We start from the raw sequence: 24,910 nt of genomic DNA, 5'->3' as shown, positions 1-24,910 counted from the left end.
AAAAATTAATTTTAAATTATCAGAATTATTTTTACGTAACGCGTCAAAACATCCGCACAAAAAGAAATTTTTACGAAGAACGACGTGGAAAAGTTTGCTGCTTCGCGAATTTATCGTCTTAATTTATCTAATTAATCAGATATACGATTATCAACATTATCGTCAAGTTATAAAAAGATTACATTCGATATAAAACAGCGATAAATTCGAAACGGAAATTGATAGATACGTGCATCCGCGACTAGTAGTACTATAAATATTACACGTCTACCTGCTAATCTACTGACCATTAATTTTTTTAAGAACGTCTCTGGCTTTCCACTACACCAATTAAACGACGCGACAAATAGCTCGATAATAATGACTCGAGGAAATCAGAAAGGAGGAACGTAGCACTACGCTTACACACCGATAGACACACGGAGAAGAACACCGCCGTCCACATCCGGCTCAAATAACAACGTGCACAGCGTCTTTTTATTCAGTAGCTTTTTTATTGTTTTAATTATAAAGAAGTAACAAAGAGAATAATAATTTTATGGTACTATCACACACTCTTTCGCGTTCACTCTCGCACTCTACCACACTTCCTCTCACTCACTTTCTGGTCGCGTTTTCTCTCATATATATTTATCTATATTATATATATATACATATATCATGATGTATATATATATCAATATTACATATTCAATAGATATACTCATTCACATATTAAATATCGTGGCAAATATATAGATAAAGTTCTCGTTCACCGCCCGCACATCGTAGACAGCGACCCTTGCCAAGGCGCGTCTCTCTACGCCCTTTTCCCTATTTACCGGCCATTCGCGATGCACCCCGTCGTCCCCGTCGGAAAAACTTCTAAAGAGCACCTCGTAGATTCTCTCTCATTCCCCCGCCGCCCGCGACGACGGGAGGAATAACTAACTCGCTCGCAAGTTTCTCGCGGGGAAGTTTTCGTCGGAGCTGAGCGAAGCGTTTCACCGTTCCCCGGCATTATTATTCGTTCGCGATCGATTAATATTGTCAGCCGAGCTTTCATTATTTATCACTATCACTTTAGCGCGCGTAAAGAAATCATAGAGCGAAACGAGAGTTCCGACTCTTTGTGCTCATTGCCGGAATAATTTATTAACCGGAAATTAGAGATTCATTGGATCTTGCTTTCCCGAGTTGAAAACCGGAAACAGTTCGCTCGTCCAACTCCGCCGTGGGACGACGAGCTTTAGTTTCTAGGTGAGAATCCGCTACTGGACAGTTGCCGGAAGTATCCGGTACTCCAACACTCCGCGCAGACGTTATTAGTAACTCGAAATCGTCGTGACTAACCACACATCGGTGACGAGGACGAGCCGAGAATCGAGGAAAGCCCGAAGCTACCCTTGAATTTCACCGGATAAAATCCGACATTGCTGTAAGCCGTTATCGGGAATAAATTCATGAGAAAACTGCCTGTTCGAAGCAAGCGCCTCGTATAAAGTATACTAATAAACGTTACGTGTTTATCCATTCCTCTTTCCCGGCTAAACATTTATTTATATATATTTATAATATATATATATTTTTTTTTTTTTTTCAGAAAAAGTTTTCAGAAAAAGGGATTTCAATAAAAGTTTCCCCGTAATATACAATTTACTAAATTCACTAAACTTTATAAAGATTTCTGAATTAACAGTAACACATATAGCACGTCTAATAATAAGAGAAATGAAATACACATCTATGATATCGTTATCAAATTCTGGTGTCACTAATTTCAACCAGCTTTGTTTTATTTTCTCTCACGCTATTCACTCGTAAATCGCCAATGTAGATGTACATTTCTTTTAGCCAATCTTTTTTTTTTAAAAAGCTTATAATTCTGTCGTAAAATTTAAACGCGGGATGCCTTATATGACAGATTATTTCCTCATGTGGCAAATCGAACGTCATTGCGGTAGGGATAATCGCACTTGCACATTGATGTCCGCGATTTCCGCGTAAATCAATTAAAACACGTTCATTTCGACGAAGCACTATGTAATTAGCGCGTTGAAATTTACGGTCGGGCGTAAGCTCGCGTTAAGGGCACGCTAAAATGAGCGAACGGAACGAGCAAAACGACGTGCACATCCGCACTAACAGTTTATCGATTTACTGGGCCGGCGGTGGTTTCAGCGAACGCGATATTACCGTTTCAATAATTAATGTTTAACGCGGCGGCGGAAAATCGCGAGGTTTCATATTCCCGGGAAAAAAAAAAATTTTTATTTGCCGGCACAAAACGAGTAATACCGTGACTTTCAACGCGAAGTGCCCTCGTCCCCTAAATCGTCCCCGACGTTTCAGCCGGAGCTCCGATTACCGCTCTGATATTGAATTCCCATTGAAAACTCTACGAGCGTGGAAACGCTGGGTTGAAAACGTTCCTCGCGCTTTCGGTCCAATTAAATTCCGTTTAACATATATAAGTATATAAAACACTTTCACATCGATATCTAGAATATATTTTCTGAACAATTGTATAAACAGTTAATTTGTCGCTCGGTGGTTAGAGCAAATCGCCCGCCGGGTGAGTCCTTCCGGCTTTCCCCTGCGCGCCCCTCGCATTATCTCATCACCGTCACACTCAACTAATAGAAAACTCGACAACATTGAACTATATCGAGAATTATCACCTAGACTATAAAATTCCAACAACTAATTGGGCGCCCCCGCTAGCCAGAAAACTAATGTGTACTAATACCAGGCGCCCTGCCCTTCACCTCACCGTCGATCGTTGTCCCGGATCTCATTCTCGGATCGCCGTCCGATCTCTTTTCGCTTATTTTCGATCCCTCGACGCCGTTTCGGCCACGATTGATCCACGGCCGTTCGGACATTCGTTCGTCGTGTCTTAATGACTTATCGCGTGCCTCTAATTACAGATAAGAATTTTGCCGTACGAATTTTATATTATCACAACTTAAGCAAGCCTACTTTTCGCGCATCGCGCGTCTCCGATGTATTTTGAATCGTTTAATGTCTAATTAAAGGCTAATTGGAAGTGCAGTTAATCTCTCTTTTTTATGAAGACCTCCAGTCCCGTGTTCGTGCCCTCGTAGGAAATCGTGGCGCGCACCGCTCGATTTTCCATAGCCTTCGACGATTTCGACGATCGATCACTAATTTACGGTTTCTAAGACCCGGCTAAAGAATCGTGGGAGACTTCGATTCGCTCAACCAGCGACGGCGACGTCGAAAGACGACGAGAGATCGACCGACGACGGTTTTGATCCAAAACAATCGGATCGATCGGCAACCACCCTCGTCCACTGTGCTTGCATGAGAAACCTAAGAAAGAACGTTAAGTAAAAAATACATCACGCACACGCGCGCACACATACGCACACGCACACACGCGCTCATCTTCTCGCTGGCATCTTTTTCTCGCACTCTTTCACGCAGACACGCACGCTCAAACGCGAGAATCAAAGATCTCGTTGCTAGCTTCCTTTTGGCTCTCCTCTCGTCTTCCCATGCGCGTGAAAAGAAATTTCTTGAAACTTCTCGACGGATCTCTTCCAAGCAGCTTTCTAAAAGCCGACTCAAGGATGGAGGCAAATTACAGACGAAACGACGACGCGCGAATCGCCGCGCGTGCGTGCTTTTTGATTATTATACTTCCGCGGAGAGATTTATCCTTACCGCGGTCGTGGGTTTTGGGAAAAAAAAAAAAAATAGTATCCCGACGCTATCGGTCGAAAGCGAGAATCGCGACAGGGCGCTCAGCTCGCCGGGGAATACAGAATCGATTAAGGGTTATTTCGTTATGAGATACGAGGCAATTATCTGTCATAATTACTCCGACTCCGTTGCGGCTCGAATGCCGGTTAATTTACATAAGACCGATAGCATCTTACACGCCGCGGGGATAATAATCCCGCGCGAGGCGCTCCGTGCCCTGACCGGCGAGGGACGATAAATCTTTCTCCGTGCGCACGAACACGGAATCCAGCCCCCGACCGCATAAATGTACATATGTGGAGCATTGTGTTTCGGGGACATGCCAATTCTCCACGGCGGCCAAATATTTTACTGGCCAAAATTACGCACACCGAACAATAATACTGCTAAGTTTCGACTCCCTGCTATCGTTATTACTATTATTCTTATTATTATTATTACTTGCGAGAAATTATCGACGCAATCGATGCCGACAACCCTTTCCAACTCGTATTTGATTTCGTATTTTGTATGTAGAACCTTACGCTGGAGAGTAAATCAATAATGCAGCTACAAGGTATGATATATGACGTATAAATAACGCTCGTAAGTATTGCGATAAACATCTACAGCGAGAGTGTGGAAAGGGCTTAAATTATTTCAAAGCCGCGGTCGAGGGTGGAATCCAGCCGTTAACTTTCTCAGTTACTGCTGCCCAGTCGTGTCGGCTTGATCTTTGAGAAAAATAATATCTGCTATTATACGACTAAGTTACTTGCGAGGTCATTAATGATCGCGAACGATCGGCCGCGCTTCTTTCGCAGTTACATTGCGCTATGTTATCCTTTGCGTGAAATCAATCAGTTTGTAGCTCGCGTCCCGACGACGCGCGAAAAGTAGATTGGTACAGAAAGACGGTAAGAATTAATATTTATAAGGTAATGTAATAATGAACAAAAAGCACTGACAAGCTGCAAAAATATATACAGAGAGGTACAAAATAATCGGGAACAAATCGCAATTTTTCGGGACTTAAACTTTTGCGCCGTGTATCTGTGTGTATGCGCGTGTGTGTATGTAACTCGTGTTGCTCACAATCTTTGTAAACGTCGCATACGCGCCGTATGCGAGCTCCGATAACCGGTTACGGATAATAATCTTGGCGCCGCTCTCGATCAACGAAAGGACTGTCAGCGATTGTTTTAATTAAGTATCGTCAGTGTTAATTAATGCGTCACGAGGTTCTTTCCGCCTTTCTTTCATTACGATTGTTCGCTCGTCTCCGATGCATTCTATCGCTTCCTTTCTCTCTCTCTCCCTCATGCACGGTCTTTCTCCCGCAAGCTCTCTCATGATTTCTCGGCGTGCGCATAACACTGTTCCGCGACTCTCTTTTGTATGCTTTCGTTATTTATATATGTATATATATAAAAATACAAAAAATAATTTACAAAATGATATTATAAGTTATATTACACGCGAGTTTCGATATTCAATATTTCGTGTCGGACCCCCTTGTGAAGTCGTTCGACAAATTTCAAGAAACGCTTCATTGTCACTTCGTCACACTGTTAAACAAAATATAATGTAGCGGTATATGTATATATATATATATATATATATATATATATAAATATATATATAATCGATATTTATATATATATGTATATATATATGTATGTATATATGTATAATATATATATCTATGTATATGCACGTGTGTCTATCTATATATATTTACGGGCCGTAAGAAACAGAGAAACAAATTCATCATTAACAGGCTAATGTAGTTATCAAACCACTGTATTATTAACAAAAATATATATTATATATATAATATGATAGTATATATTTATATATATTATTTTTGACGCGCGACACGCGCGCGCCGGTATATATAATCAAATATCATACAAAAACAACAATAACAAACTATTAAAAAAGAATTGAACGGTAATCTTATAAGCGAGCTACAATTATAATATTCATATCTATATGTATGTATATATATATAGGTAAAATCGACGACGCGTTGTCGCCGATGTTGCGTTTTTCGTACAAAAATAAAGGAACAAAATCTAACGAGCCAACAGAAAATACATTTCTAATATATATTATATATAAAAAGACAAAAAAAAAAAAAAAATTAACAGACGAAGAAAAAAGAAAAGAAACAAGGTGAGGTGAGAAAAGACCTATATATACAGATATATATAGGCGCGCAATGTGTCTGTCTCTCTTTCTTTTTCATCTACGGTGTAAAGAGAATAATCATAATCGTAATAGTAATAATCGTAAGTATACAATCTAGACGTAACAATCATAGGCGTGCAAAAATCATTCGAAGGCTTTTTCTTTTTCTCTTCCATTTTGCACACATGAAAAAAAAAAAAAATTAACCAAGGCGAACGAACGTGTCTTTATATTTCACGCATGCACACGCTGCCACATAGTTGATCCGCACGTACAGTCGTCCCGTCTTACGCACACCGTTCACTCACTTTCGCTCTTCATCTGCCATACTCGCGATTTTTTTTTTCTTCTCTCTACAAATGGCGTGGGTTGGGGGGGCTTTGGAGTAAGGGGCAATTAACAGTTACATTTAGGATTGCACTTACACTTAGTGTAACGTAGTTTTTTTTTTTTTTTTTTCAACACCGAGAGTGTAACTTGGGTGGGGTACAAAAAGGTCTCGCAGAAACTCTGCCCGAGAAGAGTAGATGAAGAAGGATACTCGTCGCTCGCTTCCGCTCGGCACGCAATCCGCCGTGGCGAAAGACAATTCCTCGTATAGCTCCTCTTTCTCCGGCGTCTTCGCGTCTTTTATCTCGATTTTCGCGAAGCTATGGGTCGAGCTAGAAGCGAGCGATCGCGTCGATGAGAGGCCGCCGACGAAGGTCTTCCGGAAGACGCCAAAAAAAAAAAAAAAAATCAAAGGACCATTATCTTAAGTTTAACGGTTCGCCCGAGCACTTCCGTTTTTCTCGGGTTGGCCCTCCTCAGATTTCGCCATTTTCACTTTCTCCCTCAAGCATTCCGTTAGAGATTCTCTGTGAGGCTGCGCTCTCATCGTCGCACCCTTCTTCATCCTTTCACGCGCGGCATCGCGCGCATTAGAGGTGTGTATGTATATAATATATATATAATATATGTATATAATATATATAATTATATGTATATAGTTTACATTCAGCAAGTAGTTAAAGTATTGAAAAATATATATGTAATTAATTACAAATCTAATTATCATCCTCTTGTTAATTCATTTTACTTGGTAGAATAATCGATAGTTTATTTTTTTTTTTTTTTTTGGATCTCTTTTCGTGTACTTTTATGTGTGTTATGTGTGACTGTGTCTGTATGTGTGTTTCGCGTGTGTCCATGTGATATCTTTATGCGCGCCTGGCAATATCGAAGCCACGCCGTTTTCCTTCCTCTTTTTTTTTTTTTTCGGGACAGCTCCTAAATTTCTGAGGGAAGAAGATACGCAGTTTTCGCGACGGCGTTTCCTCGATACTCCTCGACGCGCGTTTCACACGATCCTTTCGGGCCTCCCGCTGTTTGCTCTCGCCACATACACCCGTCGTATGCTCCGCCGTTATAAATGTAAGAATATATATTATGTCATTATATTGCAGAGTGTTTGTTTATCGCTACCTTACACGACGTTACCACGGTTATTTGTATTTTATTTTATTTTATTTTTTTTGCCATTTATTTAAAAGACAATATCGATCGCTATAGTTTATACACACATGATACTTTAAAGACAGATTACTGACTTCTCTTTTTTTTTTTTTTTATAAATTCTTGTTGTGTACCCGAGTAATTTTGAACGTGTGTGTGTGTGTGTGTATGCGCACGTGTACGCCTCTTCTGGTCTTCCGTCTCTGTATGTGTTCGTGGACCGCGTGTACTTATGTGTATTCTCTGTTCTGAACTTTCCCTTTCAACGAATTACATTCATTACGGGGTATGGAAAACTATGCGTAAATTTTTGCTTACAAAGTGTTCATTATAATCGTATCGTAAAACGTATAATACTATATGTATTTTTTGTGTATCTCAATGTGTATGCTCTATCAGTATTAATTAGATTCACTTAACTTTTCTTTCTCTCCCTCCCTCTCTCTCTCTCTTTCTTTCTCCTTATCTTTCACGTAGATTCGTGCCGCCCTAATCGCGCCCTTCGCGCACTCCGCGCGCACTTCCTAGTTTAACACTCCCTTTCATCCGTCGTTTGTTTTAAAGAGTATACATCATGTTTGATTCTTCGCTAATCTGAGCCTCTCGTTTCAAGCCGAGATCCATTTGATTCGCGACTTATTGCACTGAGTGAGTTGCTACCTCTTTCCGTTCTCTCGTTCCTTCGTCGTTTCGCATTTTGCGCCCGGTCTTCTCCTACCGCCAACCCCATTTCTGTCGCCCTTCTCGCCGCGGAGCGGTTCCGGCCAAGCGCGAAACTTTCGGATCGCGCCAGCCCGATCGTAAGTCGTCGGGGGCTTTTATAAACGCCACCGGTCGGCCGGCCGGTCGCGACGTTATTCACATTCGAGTGCCATTCGAAAGTCCGGACGAAACCCGTTTAAAGTCTGCGAAGTTTCCGCGGTCGCAATGATTTCGAAAGTTTCCGCCCAACCGACTTTCTTCCATCGGCTCCTCGACTCTTCAGTCGTTGTCGCCGTTGTCCTGCGGCGTCCGGCCGCCTGAACTGTCAGCGAGGTGCGACCGCGGACCGTCGAAACTTTCGCGATCTTGCGTTGCTCTCCTTCCCCTTCTCGCGTAACGGACTGGGATTTCTTCGTCGCAATACGAGACGTTACTTTCAGATTGCGGCTGCGAAAACCATCGACGGTGGATTTCTGATCTAATTTTCGCCGACGCAAGGTGTAAAAAAAAAAAGAAAAAAAAAGAACAGAAATCTTCGCCGCTTGAACCCGATTGTGCGCGCGAATGATTAGGGGTAATTGCAAGATAAGCGATGTCGTATAGGCACGATTGCGACAAAGACGCGTGGGGCGACAGAAACGAAGGGCGTTCGCAAGTCGACGCGATAGAAATAAGATATTGTAGGATAGATTTCAAATCGTCTGCGTGGCTCATTGATAGAACGCGGTGCGAAACTCGTCTCGATGCACAATGACTCGAGTGCGTATCATTAAAAGAATCACACGTAAATAGACATTTATAAGATTCTGAAATAATGAATTTATAAGATTAATATTATAGCATTTTATAAAAAAAGTATTTTAATATTTCGAGCTGCAGCTCGAAATTATAAAAAATTATAAATTATTATCATGATAATACTTTGCAAGTTTAATAATTTTTCAAATCTTGTAATCAAATTAAATTTATAATAAAATTATTAAATCTAATAATTTGGAGAAAAAAAAAAAATATAAAAAATAAAGATTAAGTTCGTGAGATGTTAAAAAAAATCGTAGTAAAAGTCAAGTCAATGAACGAATGTCGACACGCACTGAGGCACTATGCTGTAGTTCATATTTTTTCTAGCGACAATCCTTTCTGCTCCTTCGATCGTTTCTACCTTACTCGCATCACTTTTTCTTTAACAATAGCAGGTACTAGCATAGCTACCACAGTCGTACGTATCGTTATAATAGTTATAATTAGAGTTTAGATATTACTAAAGGGTTCTGTTCTTCATCAGCGTCTTCTCACGTCTACTTTAGTAGTTAGTTCCACAGTTAAAACTTGTTTCGCGCCCCCGACCCGATCCGGAGACCACCATTCTACCGGCTAAATTCCCGAATGCACGGGACCGGCGCGCAAACTTGACTAAAATTTTCAACTACTGTTTCTCGTTAGACCGAGGTGTCGTATAAAAAACGATTCTTTATTTAGCTCATCCGAAATTATTCGCGACGAGATCGAAGGCTTCGGCGCGCGCGTACACGCGAGGATGCAAGTCCGTTATTTACAACGTTTGTTTTAGGTACGATCCTAAATATAGAAACAGGATCTGAAATTGCAAACTCGGCGTCGTTCCGGCGGCGAATCCTTCAGAGTCTTTCACGTTTCGGATTAAGTCTATCGATCGATCCCGCCTTTCGACGGCCGCGGCCGGGTGCAGGAATAATTTACAAAAAGGCCTATACAAAAGTCCGTAAGAAAGAACGACTAAACATACATATCTAGAAGTACACGCTAGACATTTACGCGCTACGGCTACATCGATACGTTACGAGAATGTCGTGGAAATTAGTTTCTAAGGATAGGGACGCGCGGACCGCGGCTGATCGGCGGCGGGGATCGTGTGCGAGCGTGGTCTCCGGATTGTCCTCGGGTTCGTTTCCTTGCGTTTCGTCCCACGTCACAGGGTTTAACACTTTTGAATACTTTTAGCACCTAGCGCGCGCGGCCCGCGGCTCGCGGCACCTCCGCCGCCGTTACTGTCAACGTCGAATGGTCGCGGGATACTTATCGGCGAGGCTCGACTTATAAAATTAAATACACGCTTCCGCCAACAAGACGCGAACGATAGGAAACTTATCGCGGAAGCGCACACGGTAATTTCCGCGAGATTTTCAGCATCAAATTTCATATCTTGCGCGTACGTTACCATCTCGAGGATCGTAATTATTATCTCGGAAATTACAAGACGTATTATCAAATTAATTAAAGCGCAGGAAACCGGAATAGCTGCGTAACCGATATTTAGAAACGATCCTGAAGCTGCAACGCGGGTAGGAATATACAGAGCGGGTTCATCTTAAAACGCGACCCGTAATTCTTTTTTTTTTCTTTTTGTAGGCGATTTTTGAGAAAAAAAGACGGTTCTAACTGACGAAAGCGGAATTTTCGTTGTTAAGCGTTATCTCGACAATTATTTGTTTTATACTAAAGGTATATAGTGACGCAATATTACGAAGTACAGCTTCGGCAGCGTTTTACGATGAACATTACGCAGAGCAGGTCGTTCGGGTCGACTAAAGTTAATTTGTGATGGCAAGTGTTTTAAAAAAGTAATATTAAAGTAAATTCGTCAAGCTTCAGAAGATAACAGCTGTAAGAATTTAATGCTCGCCTTAGTATTGCATCGACGATTCGAATTTTGTTGCAACCGAGCGAGCCGATCGCCTCGCCGACAAGGACAATAACGCGCGGCCTTTTTAATTACGTAATCACTTAATTAACCTCGTGAACGATAAGCGACGACGTTGCTCCCTCGAAACTATCCCACCCGCCGTTCGTTCTATTTCTGACCGGCTCTCGTTGTCTTTGTACTTGATTTTTTTAGTGCCGCGAAAGCTTTGCGGGCGATTAACGATTAGATTAGAAAAAAATTAAGATACGCTAAATCGTCATTAAATCACCAATTAATATTCTCACATACGAAGAAATTTATTTCAATCGTACCCGTCTAATCAAGATCCCGTCAATCGTTTGAAATAATTAAAAAGAAATTTCGTACCCGAAGTTTGAACGTCTAGCGGCAAGGAGCGCGCTGCCGAGATTTAACGATTCAAAGAAGTTCGCTCAACAGCTCGAAGGGTCATCGACTCCGGATGTCAAATCGAAAGGTAATATCTGGAAAGGAAATCGATTCCCGATGGTTTTTCTGTGGCGGACGGGCGGGCGGGAACCGGCCTGCAGGCACGGCCGAGCAAATATCGAGGGGTCTGCAACGATGCCACTTACGTCCCTCGCGAACACACCGGCTGGCTCTTTTTTTCTATTTCACCTTCTACTTCTCCTTACCTTGCACATCACTCGCTACATTCTCTCTCTTTCGCACAATCTCTTTCTCTCTCTCTCGATTTCTCCTACATTCTACTGCATTTATTATAAAAATAAAATGTAAAATCGTACCGAGGACGAGTTTTCCGAACGGTATAAAACTGCGAGCTCGTTTCTCTTTCTCTACATTATCACTATACTCGCGGAAGGATCGATTTTTCGTTCCTTGATCGCGTTGTTCCTTCTCGTTTTATTTACTCGTCTCGTGCGAATGAACGGGCCGTCTTCCGTGGATTTCTCTCGATTTTGCTCTCTACCTCAATCAATTCGAACGTAAAGATCCTCCGCGCTTCGCGCGCGGGAGGAAAGCTATCCGGCTAATCTGATCTTCAAGCTCGTTTCAAGAGCTTCGCGCTTTCCGTATTTAGTGCCCGAATAGCTTTCCGTGTTGCCAGGGATCGCGCACATCCGGCCGCATATCCGGTCGCCTCGTATCGGCGCTCGTTCGATGAACAAAGAAGACTTGGAAGACGCCTTACCTTTCCGAACTTTTACGGGCCTCGCGGATCTTTCTTCCGACGTCGACGGCTCGCCCGACACGAGTTTGGGGGAGGGTGGGGGGGGGACAAATGTGTAGTTCCTACCGTTTCGCGAGAACCCGGTGAAGAGTGAGTGCATCTTGAATATAATACATAGGCTCTACAGATATATATTCATTATTCAATTCTCCGACTATATACCAGTGAAAAAATAAATTATTACACCTTGGTAATATCTGTGTGAGTCAATGTCGCGTACATGTGGCTTCTCTCTTTTTCATATTTTTTTTTTTTTTTTCTTTTTGTTTCGTTAATACGTTACGTGTGTCTTGTGCATGGGTGATGTTCGCGTGTGACGTGTGGTAGTGGCGTATGTATGCCCGCGTGGGTTCGTATTGCATGTACGGGATGTATAAAGGAAGATCGGTACAATATGTATATATCTCTGTAAGTCTGTCTCTGTGTGGGTGTGTGGGTATTTCTTTAATTGTGTCGAGTGGGTTTTTACTGTCCCAGATGCGCGCACGACGCGTCGCTCGTACGTCCGCCGGTGCGCTACGTGCATGCGGTATATATGCGGTATATACCTTTGCGCGTGTATTGTGTGTGTATGTGTGTCGTAGGTAGCCGCACCGATGGCTTCCGTCTCGAACGAGCGTCTCGCGCCATCGCCAATCGAGTCCTTATCGGGTTTTAACACATATACACGCTCTCGTTAGCCGTTAGCCGCTTCCTTCCGTCTCCTCTTCTCTTCACCACGCTTAAAACGTTTCTGCACGCACACGCTACCTTGCAACCAGGCGTACATCAGGCATCGTCTTCACATGCATACTATCTTTCTCTCTCTCTCTTTCTCTCCTTCGCTCACTCCGTTCTACTACGCCTTCCTTTCTCGTCTCGATCATCGCTTTCGTGATCGTCATCGGTGCCGATGATTGTTCGACGGCCGTTTCTTATTCTCTTTTTCTCCGCTTGCTCTCTATCTCTCCTCCGTTCGTTGATATTTATCGATTAATATATGCATAGAGTGTCTCGGATTTCTCGAACAGGAAAGATCGAACGAAACAGTGTTCTGAAAAGCGTCTAGATAGGGATCGAGGATAGGACGAGTAGGTGTCGTCGATCGGCGAGTGCCGATCGAAAAAGGAGAGATAGAGTAGTACCGATTCGGCCGATGGACGTTCATCTTCAGTAAGCCGGACTCTGAACAACGCCACGGCGACGAAGTCTCAGAGGTGACGGCCTCTTCTCTTTTTCGTTCGCCGCCGTACCAGCAGCACCGAGAACGAGAACACTGTTACCGCCACCGCGGGACACGGCGGCGGTGCTCTTGACAACTTGATGTGCACGCGCGAGGTATTAGTTGGCCACGAGCAGATGCTGATATTGGCTGGCCGGGTAGGGCGCGACCGAGCCGAGGCCGAAGTTGTTGAGGCCCTCGACCAGGGCGCTCTTGTCCTGCTGCTGTGCCGCGGCGGCCGCGCCGGCGTTGACGTTGCCGTTGGTCGTCGCGGAGCCGATCGGGCCGAGATTACCGGTGCCGGCAGTACCAGTGCCCTGGGTACCGGTCCCGGCGCCGGTGGTACCGTTGACAGCACCGCCGGTACCAGCGCCAGTGCCGTTCATGCTACCACCGTAGAACTGATGGCCGGCCAGGGTGGTCGGGTCAAGGTACGATGACGGGAATTTCGTGCCGGCGTAAAGATCGGTCGGCAGATAACCGCCGTGGCTCGCCGACGAGTCGAAAATATTGCGATGAGGGAATTGCGCGTGATACGCCGCCGCAGCTGCGGCCGGCCCGTGCTGGAAGAAGTACGCGCTCGGGTCCGCGTGCTGCTGTCCGGCACCAGCGACTATGCTACCGGGTGATAGGCTACGACTGCGCGGCGAGCTCTGCGAGACTGGTAATCCCGCGCCAGCCGCGGTCGCCTGTTGCTGCTGCTGCTGCTGCTGCTGTTGTTGCTGCTGCTGCTGCTGCTGCTGCTGCTGCTGAGACTGGTGCTGTTGCTGCTGCTGATGGTGGTGGTGATGGTGAATCTGCTGCTGCATCGCTGCGCGCTGCTTTATATAGTTCGAGAACTCGGTGGGCGACATCCTGAAACCGAGCGGTACCGTGCGGTTCATCAGTGGCTCTGTGTATGCACGCGTATGCGTGGATCCGGGAATGGTAGATCGTCGCGGCCTGGTTAGTACGCGCATTTGATTCTGCCGTGCTTTTGTGTGTTTGTGTGTGTGTGTGTGTGTGTGTAGGCGTGTGTGTGTTTCGGAAATAGGGTAAACGGGTGCGCTAGAATTAAAGTCCTATCGGCAACGGTCTTTTACGTTAGACCGCACGCTTCGTTATTATCTAATTTCAAGCATGCTTAGCTATTTCTATATTATTTGTTACTTGATTGCGAAGCGACTGTCATAATGATGATCCCACTGTTCAATTTTCTTTTTATACCGCGGGAATTGTAAGTAATGATAGTTTATAACGATGGTTAGTACGTAAAAATGTACCTGAGGCAATTGCAAGCAGCATTCCATGAGTATACATACAGATTGCGTCGTTTAAAAAATTTGACAAGCGTAACGTTGAAAAAAAAATAAAAATAATTTTAAACGTCACAAGTAATTTTTTTCTTTAATTGTGTATAGTATGAAAGTTCTGTGCTATTGTCTTTTCAATGTAACGCTCCTTGAATAGTAACGAAATTTAATTATACTGCATACAACTTTTTTATCGTAATAATTATAATCATCGGCAAAAAAAAAAAAAAAAAAAAATATATATTTTTACTACAAAATTTTTCGCCGCACAAATTTGAAAGCAAATAAACTTAATTTTCACGATGACAGCAAAAAAAAATGAAGCAGTTGTTTTAAGAATTTAAACAAGCTTTCATCAGATTGCATTCGAGAACAGAAAAAAAATATCAAGTGACATATAACCAACCTGTTGGCGCGTTTGCTGCTAGTCTTAAGCTTGGTGCTGCCGAACTTGGTCTGAGCGAAGGTGGCGGTAGTGAAGGTGAGCGGGGCGGTGGTACGCGGGATGAAGGCCGGCACGGGGCTAGGCGACCCCTTGAAGGAGCTGGTGATGGGCGTGGGTGATGGCGCAGACGAGGAACCGGATCCGTGGCCGTTCTGCTGATTGTTGGACGAGCCGTTGCTGGCGTTGCTGCCGAGGGAACTCGAGAACGGCGAGGTCGACTTCGGGCTGAGACTGAGACCGCTCAAAGACGTGCTCACGGCCTCGATCGGCCTAAAGCACTGCGCTTCCGGATTAAAGGTCTTGGTGACCTCGCGGTCGGCCGAGGTCTCGTCGTGAGGGTCGCCAGTCTCCGAGTAGAGAATCTTGACGGCGTTCAGCTCGCCGATGCGGTAACTCACCTCACCGGGGTCGACCCAGACGGCGAGCTCGGCCGGTAGGTTCTCCAGGATGTCTTGAATCGGCACGCCGCTCTCCTTCGCGGCGCGTTCCAACACCGGGTCGACCGGGTCGCCGGTTTTGAGACACCTAAACGCCGAGCCCTTGAATGGTTTCTCTGGGTACCAGTGGCCCTTGAACTTGTCTTTGAGCGCTTTCTCGAGCTCTTCGCCGAAGATGTTGACTCGTCTGCGCGGCAGTTTATTGTAAAGGTACGATATCACGAAGTTAAGCGCCACCTGCACCTCGATATGCATCTTGGCCTTCGGTGGGAGAATCTTTGGGCTGTTGTTGTCGCACGTAGCGGCCGCGCCGAGATAGCACCGAGGACGTCCGCACGATCGGCCGTCTTGCTACAGGCGAGGGATTGTTCCGGTGGTGGTATATGCCTGGCTAATGGTGTTGCCGGGTGCTATCGACCCAACGGCCGATTTATCAACGCACGTGGACTACCGTCTTGCAAATCACAAGTCCAAATGTCCGGAGATCTGTTACATACAATAAAAAGAACTACGTCAGTGCACCATACGACGATCACATTAAAAAAATTTTTTTAATATTAAAGTTTCAATTATTATTCGATAGAAATTAATTCGAGAAATTTATCTCTTCGTAGAAAATCTTATTACAACGACGCGACAGTCGACAAATTCCATGCAATTTCAATTCAATCGCGAACGCACTTCGAGGTATCTATTCTACTCCTCAGCTGCGAATCTTAATTACCCGCATTCGTCCCTTCCCCAATTCGCAAATGAATAGCGAAGTTCGTTGCCTGCCAAATAGGAACATTATCGCGCGGAGCGGCGTCTGCTCGTACGCATTATCAGAGACCGACAATAGGGTCGCCCCCTCCGGCCCCGCACCCATCGCCACCATTCGAATTGCACACGAAGATCGAGGTTTGTCGTTCGCAGCGAAGATTCCGTACGGAAAATGCGAAATCGCGTCAAAGGAATGCACTCGGCAATCTCGTCTAGAAAAGGGCTCGCCAGCTACGGCCGGTTCTCGGTCGACAGGCGTTATCGGTTCTTTTCACGAGCGAGGCTCGCGCATTGAAATGGAACACGGCTTCCGGTTACTCGCTCCTCCGTTTCTCGATCCCGCACGCTCAGGGAACCGAAACAGAGCCAGCCGGATCGTTTCCCTCGCCACCCGAGATAATGCTTCCGAAAACTCGCGATTATCCACAAAAGGCGGATTCCCAAGAATTATCCTCATTCATAATTTAACGAGAAATTAATCTACTCCTTCATTATCGCGTAATTTAATCCATCTTGCACGTATGATTAATAATAATCATTTCCACGTCCAGATATTACAGACGAGAAATAAAATAGCACGTTAGGATTTTTACTTTGCAAATTATTTATGAGAATGCGTTACGTTAAATAAACTGATTGCGAGCGTCAAGCGATCCGGATGAAAAAACGTGACTAAAAAAATTTCTACACGATTCTAATTAATTAACGCTCGATGCCAAAGTTGACTGTTGCGTGATACTCGTTCCGTTTAACGATCCGACACTTTCCGAGTACGTCACGTACGCGGTATTATTTGTAATCCAGATCAATTTTATTTTATACACGTTTATTTTATCTCCATGTTTACCGCCATTCATAAAGTCTGAATCGAGCGCCCGCGACTCCGTCATTCTTTTTTCGTTCCGTCGCGTTCTTTTACGTTCCAGCCTGTTTACGCGCGTTGCCGAGCACTTGTCACGTAAATTATGCACGCCGCGAAAGCGACGCGCGCGCGTCACACGGCGCCGGCCGTATAAAAATGCCCACGTTCGCAAACAGTCTTGTGACGCAAACGAGGGAAAGAAGAAACGGGGTGAGAGGTGATAAAAGAGATTGCTCTTAGAAGCGGTGAGATTGCGCGGGCGACTATTCGCTATTCGCGAGCGCCGCCGCAATTGCGGAAGCCGCTCTTTCTCTGAATGGCACCGAGAGCGAAAGGTGTTTCTTTCTCTCCGAGGCACTCTCATCCTCTTATTTCTTCCTTTCTATCTCTTTCTCTGTCGTTTTACTCTTTTCGCGCAAATAGAGATTCTTGAGGTCTATCAAGGGCTCCTCCATGAGCGCCGGGTATATCCGGAGGCTTCGAGCCGAGAATCTTGGAACTCGATTGCCCGTTTTCTCTTAGCTTCTCCCGTTCAACCCTCCGTAACATCGTGAGAAGAAAGGGAGAAGGAAATGGAACCCCGATCCGAGATGGAGAAGAAGAAAAAGAAAGACGAAAACCTCAAAAAAGTTTTTACGACGGTGACCCTTCAATGAAGCAAGACTCGGAACGCGATTTTCACTTCTGCCAAATTCTTCCACTCTTTCTTTTTGTAAGAATTTTGTAAGAATTACCAAGTACCGTTTATAACATAATTTCGTAATTATTATTTCTTGTAAAAAAAAAAACGTTTAATGATTAATAAAATTTAACAAACATAAGAAATGAGTTACGGTCAATTATTCAAGTTCTAGCATGCGCGTAATATCTGTGCCGCATAAAATATTTGCAATATTTTACCGGCCCGAGATAATCAAATATAATTATTTAACGAAAGACATCGCGTTTTAATATGAATATTACGAAGACGGAGGGGGCGATTTGCATTTCACGCGCAACGGGATACGAAACGCGATGAAATATTTCGACGCGGCAAGATAGCGGAAATGGGTTTTCCAACTTTCTTATCGGGAAACATTTCGTTGCACTCGCCGCTTCTGCGGCTCGTTTTCTCGCGGGCGGCTTTACCGGGCGCATCTGCATCGCGTACCCGCATTTTTTTTTTTTATTCCCCGGCCTCCTTCTGCACTTGACTCGCCGGCAAGTTTCCACCGGTGGGCTCCCAGCCAGAGGCGGCGGATATGTAGGTTAAAGTTAGCGGTCTCCACTTCTAGCAGTAGTACGCGACGGCGAGACGGGGGTGGTTGTAGGTATTGATCCCGCGGCGGGGTTGCCGGAAGGTTCTCAGGTTAAAAATATACGGCCTTGCGGCTCCCGTGCCTGACCAAGTGCCTCGCGAAGTGCCCGTAATTTCCGCCACCTTGATTTTCCCGTGATATTTCTCGACCGCAATGTTTATCTGGAGTTTGCCGAGTCTGACATTTGAAAAAGATTAGATAATAACAAAACGCGTTCCTCGCGCGCGTCATTTACTCTTGTGTCTTCTACGTAAAAGAGAGTTTTACATTTAATAGTTTTCAACAGCGAACTACGGATGCATGTACGTTCCACGATAGCGCGTTTCTTCATATTAAGTTTTTTTTTTTTTCGATCAGGTATCTCAATTATTACCCTTTGTCTTTTTTATAACAATTGAACCTTGCAAAGCGCTCGGTTTGCTGTCGCATTTTTTAGTCGGGAGATAAACAGGTAGCACGCACGTGGTCGAGAAGTGAGTCGCGCTGTTTTTATTTCTCATCTCCATCAGTCAGCCAACTGACGACACTCCACCTCGTTACGAGTAAATTAAATGATACTTTTAAACGAATTAAAAATAGAACATCAAGTCCAATTTTACGAAAATTCCATCGTCGCGATTACGCTAATTTTATTGTCGTCCGTATAATTGCCCGGTCGACGGGATCGATTCGCGGCAGGTGTCAAAGTGTCAAAGGGATTTTTCTCAGCCGGTCTCTAGCTCTCCGTCCCTCTCGTGGAAGTGCAATCGAGCCTAGGGGAGGGTGCCGGCGCCCTTTGTATTTACGCCGGACTGAATGGAGGTCGCGTGGTAGAAGAGGTGCTGATATGTGGGCCGGAGATAAAGCGTCCTTCGGCTGAACGAAGTCAATGGAGCACAGGGGAAGGGGAGGGAGGGAGGGTACCCCGTGTACCGTCGTGAGTGATCCTCGATATTCTCGACGTGTGCGCGAGGTACGCGGGGCAACAGCGACACGCGATCTCGCCGAGACAAAGAAGCGCCCGCGTCCCGGCTAATTATCCCGCTACTCATTCGCATTGCGAGCGGCCGTTTGATCGCGTCCGGCCATCGATCGACGCACTCGAGCAAGATACCCGCGGTGAATGTGAAATGTGACGTGTCGCGGCGACAAAGACGACGCAGGCGAGGTGACTCCCGATACGTCATTTCTACCCGTCTCTCGACGTTAAGACGCGAATGACGGAATACGGGCGATCGCTTGTTACGTACGCGAAACCCAGAATGCAACCGAACGAAGGGATACCGCGGCTTAAAAAAGTAATTTAAATTTAAACGTGATAAATATACCTTCGAGTACGCTTCCTTGAATACATAGTTTATATCTGTCACGTTGAAAAATACATGGATCGGAATTATTAATTGGATTTAGACGGGTCGACTGTGAGAAATAAAAATCGCAGAAATATGACAGATGAGTCTGAAGAGCGGCGATGTACTTATTGAAAACTTTTATTGATGTAATATATCTATTTTTAAATTATATTTCTTCTCGTTCGGGTGAACGATGAAGGCTAGCGGTTGTACAGCGTGTAAATAAATTAGGCGTGAAATGTTGCTAACAACGAGAAATAAGTGAACGATTATTTAAACAATATATTCAGATAACATCGGATTTCCTTTCCAGTTACTTCAGTCTACGAATTGTTAGAAGAGTAAATAAATTAGACAAATTAACCAAGATAAGTTTCTAAATCATCCCACCTGATTTACATCAAGCGGGCACCTGATTCTAGATGCCCGAGTCAATTATACCAGTGCGAAGTGGTCTCCGAATTCAGAATTTAACGGGACAGATTAAATCCGTCGGTGCGCGCGCTCGGCTCGCGTGTGTATATATATATATACATATATATTCGCTTAATCGATCCTCGAAGAAACTCCGGAGAGAAAGGGAGAGAGTGCGCGCGAGGGAGAGCTGATTTAATTACGCCGGCCCGTGCAAATTGGGTCAAGACGACGCCCCGCCGCCCGACGGCGTCCCGGGGCGTCGCCGCCCGTCCCGGGGACGACGCCTGTATCCTTCGAATCGGATAAGAAGCGTCGTCGCCGATGGGGCTTTAAGCGAAGCACGCACGTGCGACGAGAAAGGTCTGACGTCTGGGCCGCGGGAGTGTGCGCGGGGTCGTAATCAATCGCCGTACCTGTTCGAGGGTTACTACAGCCTGTGTATAGTCGGCAAAAAAGAGGGATAGGCACGCGTTCTTACCGCGACGATTACTCCACTTCAACGACGAACACGACGGGAGGAAACCGTGCGGAATCACGTTGCGTAACTCATCCGCCCGGGTTATACAACGAATCGACCGTCGGAGTTACGTGCGCGCGTTTTAGTATTTATCCCCCGCAGTCGAAATTGTTAGATGCACGGCTGGATGAAGAAACGAATTTGCCTTGCTGATTTCCGGCGGAACTTTTACGAACAAATTAACTGTCGACGAAGTGTCAGGCTGGCGGTACTTTTAATTAAAAAATTTATTCCAATCGAATGAATTTAGAAAGACAAACTACGAATTATTTTATGCAGCTTAGGAGGTATCCGGGGATGCTAAGCCAGAAGAAGAGTAAATGCTCGGTTCTCTAAGCGCATTTTTCTGACGCGAACGTAACTTCGAGGCGAATGACAAGGAATCCCTTGTGCGATCAAGAAACCCTTGAACGTAAATTTGCGCGAATCCTCACTTTGCGCGTGATACTCATCTCGGACACGTGTCCAACACGGCTCACGTGACATTTTACCTGATCGCGTTTTCCACGCATGACGCAGACAGGTAGATCGTCGTGATTGCGGTATCGATGACTGTAGCGGTCACATGTAATTTTTTTTTCTTCGCCGCGTTCGTGACGAGTCGAATGCAATCTCTCGCAGTTTAAAACGTAAATAAATCGGGATTTTCCGCGACATTCCTAAGGAAAACTCGGTCACCGGCGCGAGCTATCCCGCAAATTATACGAGAAATAAAATACCCCCCCGGAATCTTCGGGAGCGTTTTCCTCATAACGCTTATTGGACGTCTTATTTATCGAGAATGCAGGACTTCCATCCAACAGCCATTATGGATCGTCCTACTCCACTCTGGAGAAGATTCTTCTTATTGAACTTTATTGTGCGGGTTATAATAAACCGCGCCTCGCCCCCCTCCCCTCTGGACGCTACCCCTCGTCCCCCTTTCATCCTTTCCCCTATTGCCCCTGTCTTCCTGCCGCTCGTCGCTCTTTCTCGAGCGCGGTGCCAGGCGGACCGACAGATCAATACGACACAGTCTCTGCAGACACAGGCGCTGCTGCTCCAGATAGCAAGGCGAGAACGCAGACCTGCCCTATAAGCCTCCATTTAAATAGCGCCCTAAATACGTGTAGGTAGGTCTGCCCCTCCCAGGCAACCGGAGATGCTGACTCCCCCCGTTTGAAAAGCCCCCCATTGAACACCCGGACCTAGGCCAAACTGGCGTTATTTTATTCCTTTTAAACCATCGCCATTGTGACTCTACCACAAATCTTCCGGAGAAACAATTCAAAACGCAATTAAAGCAGCAGAAATTAACTTTTATTTTGTACGTGTTAAATTTGTAACTGTAGAATTTGATAAGAGTTACGAACGTGGAAGAGAGAAGAAAAGCTTATGCATTATTAAAGATATTTTATCACGAAAAATATATCTGCGGGATAAAATACACGTTATTGTATTTCTGCGGCTTTTTTTTTTTTGTATTCTAGCCGCTTACGATGCGAAAGTGCGAAATAGAATTCACCTCGGCAAGATATTGCGCGAAAATTTTATAATTCCGTTGCTTTCAGAGCGAACGATCTACAATCATTCTTTTTTTTTTTTTTTTTTTTTTTTACAGGGCGCGAGATTTAATTAAACACCACACCGTTGTCGTGCGGCAATTAAAAAAAAGTAATAATAGAGTGCATTTCGATTGTGTGCGTAGACGCTCGAGCTATATGAATCGTTCGAAGGATTTTATAGCTTGTGCTATGCGCGCTATCAAATCGAATGGCGCTGTATCGATCTTATTGCATGAGAAAACGACACTTGTAACGCAACGATGTAACGACCGAGCTGCCGTTTGTTTTGCGCAATTTGCTCGAGATGATTAAAATAAAAAAATTCCAACAATAAGCCGTGCACGAAGATGTTTTGCAAAAGCCGCTGAAATGGTTGTTCGATCGAGATAATTAAGCAAAACGACCTCAACGACGCGCAAAACTTCCGTTGCGTTCGCCGTCAATATTTGCTTTATTTCCGATCGATCGATAAGAACAATCGTAACGTACGCAGTTACGTCAAGAGACAAGCGTCTGATTAAACAGTTGGACATGCCTCATGTCGCGAAGACCACGATAATATTGACCAAAGTTTTTCGGAATGAAATCGCGAGATTATCGACGAGACATTCGAACTTTAGAGGCTACGTTCAAAACGACTTTGAGAAGATCGAAGAAAGCAACCCGGAGAGATAGTCGCGTAATCATCTCGGAATTGATACTCGCAGCCTAATGAAACGAAAAAAGAAATTAGCGAGCTGTCATAAATCACTGAATGAAAATTGATAGCCGGCGGAGATGAAGATACCGGCGATGGCAAAGGTCGGGCGAGAAGCGCGAGAGGACACCTTTTTTTTTTATCTTCCCTTTTTTCTTTATTTCCGGGAATGAAACGGCGATTTCCACCGGGGTTTTTTTCATCGGCCGGATTGTGACACTCGTGCGGAATTAATTTCGGCGGGCGAGTGCGTTCGAGTGCGGCGCTTGTACGGCGATGATTTACGGGCGACGCGGATGCACGCGGAAGTAAACCGTGCTCGTCTCCCGCCGACTGATAATTTCGTCGTCTGCGGAGAACGTCTGAATCGAGTAAGGGAACTTAATGGCAAAGAAGCAACCGAGGACGAGAGAGGAGCAGGGAGAGCGGGCGGGAGAGAAGAAAGAGCCAAGAAACCCATTATCCGCGAAAATACGGCCGGTTGTCATCCTCAGAGCTCGCCCGAGAGAGACGATCGGCCGACGAGACTCACGTCCTCGTATCATTCTTTTCCGTCGTGGCGCCTTTTAAGAGGAGAAACTGCATCGCCGTTTAGGGATTTTATGACCAATTCGCTCGACGGTTTGCGGGCCGATCCACGGCCGTGCGCCGGTGACCGCCGGCCGGGTCCTCGGTATGTATCCGTTTACGTACGAGGCTCAGCCTCGCGTATATGTATTTGTTATCTCGCGAGTTAATACGACGCGACTCCAAGTACCTTCCTACGTTCCAGATAATTCGTGTAGGCAGTCTGTTGATTTTGCGATAAAACGAATCTCGAAACGAAATATCACGCAACTGTCAACGTGGTGTCAGCCGCCGTGCTTCCAACGTGTTTTCTTCGTTTTATTCTTTCGTCCTCCTTTTCTTTATAAAACCTGCCGCGTAAGATTACGAGGTATCGTTAATTACATTGCCGTTTTTGCTGTTAGATACACGTGTGGAGAAAAGTGTGCAGGTTTATCGTGTGAGCGTGGAAAATAAAACGCGCGTGTGTGTTGGGGAAATACCAGCGCAAAATACTTTTTGTTATCGATTTGCGGTTAATGAAGAAACCGGGAAACCTTAATAATGATAAATGAGCAATCAATCGTACTTAACACGCCACACGTAAAAAAACAGCTGCGACTTAAATGCCATATGAAAAATGTACGACTGCTGTAATAAATATAAGTCGTAGTTAAGAGATTTTTTTCACGCAGATCTACAGATATATGTTATTAATAATTAATGCCACTGAGTAATTATTATGTTTTGATTACGTCGTAAAAAAAAACGCACGTTGTCGTTACATAACGAAAATTCGAAGCAGAAGATCCGATAAGGATTGCGGGAAAATTATCTCTTTCCCTTCTTTTCGTAATGGCTTATCTCGAAATTTCCGTTCCACTCGAAGAAATAATTACTTCAACTTACGTTAAACGTTATACGGCAGACTCATATAATTCGATAGCCGTGTAAAATAATTTTCAAGAAATCTCTCATTAAAACATAAATGTTTTCCCAAGAAATAAAAATATTTTTCTCAACTCCCCCAATTTATGCTAATACTTAACGAAAACATAACTTTATGTATACTTGGCGTCTACTGAACTAAAAATATAATACAATAATATAATTTAAGACAACTTTTGAAAAGATTCTCTTTGGTTTTTTTCTTTTTATTATGTAGCGATATGAAATAAATTGTTGTTTACTTGCGGACAAATTCTCAAAAGGTGAGAAAATTTCTCCTTTCCACGAGGACTACTATACAAAACGAGTTCTCCGTATCTACGAGGTTATTTAATATCACGATCTAAATGTCACTAGAGAGTCTTTGCTTTTCCTCGAGGCCACTGATCGACAATAATCGCGAGAAACAATTGCACGGGAAATCCCGCGACTGGCGGTTTTACGCGGATACAATTGTTTACGAGATACTGAAAGTACGAAAACGTCACTTTTATTCTTCCCTCATCCGTCCAGTGTTTCTATTATGACACGCTAGAGCAAACGCCGACAGGATTTCCTCAAGTAGTTTCGGCACGGATGAATGAAGAATTTCTCTCACTACGATCGTCGTTCGCGGCGAAAAACTGCCTTTCTTCCGATTTTTA

The 24,910-nt window shown here is 44.6% G+C and overlaps 1 protein-coding gene across 2 annotated transcripts in view; it reads right to left on the bottom strand.

Moving 5' to 3' along the window:
• Positions 1 to 6,035: 6,035 nt before the first annotated feature.
• LOC139102569 (protein Tob1) overlaps positions 6,036 to 24,910 on the bottom strand; it is a 62,161-nt gene continuing 43,286 nt past the window's right edge. For both annotated transcript variants that reach the window (XM_070656567.1, XM_070656568.1), the window contains 2 exons: positions 14,869 to 15,830; positions 6,036 to 14,025 (listed from right to left, as the gene is read on the bottom strand). In XM_070656567.1, the coding sequence (XP_070512668.1) occupies positions 13,290 to 14,025; positions 14,869 to 15,599 (1,467 nt within the window). In that variant the 5' untranslated portion in view covers positions 15,600 to 15,830 and the 3' untranslated portion in view covers positions 6,036 to 13,289. The remainder of the gene's footprint in view (positions 14,026 to 14,868; positions 15,831 to 24,910) is intronic.

The sequence above is a fragment of the Cardiocondyla obscurior genome, linkage group LG05, assembly GCF_019399895.1.
Source record: "Cardiocondyla obscurior isolate alpha-2009 linkage group LG05, Cobs3.1, whole genome shotgun sequence".
Taxonomy (NCBI): domain Eukaryota; kingdom Metazoa; phylum Arthropoda; class Insecta; order Hymenoptera; family Formicidae; genus Cardiocondyla; species Cardiocondyla obscurior.
This window is presented reverse-complemented; position numbering and strand designations above follow the sequence as displayed.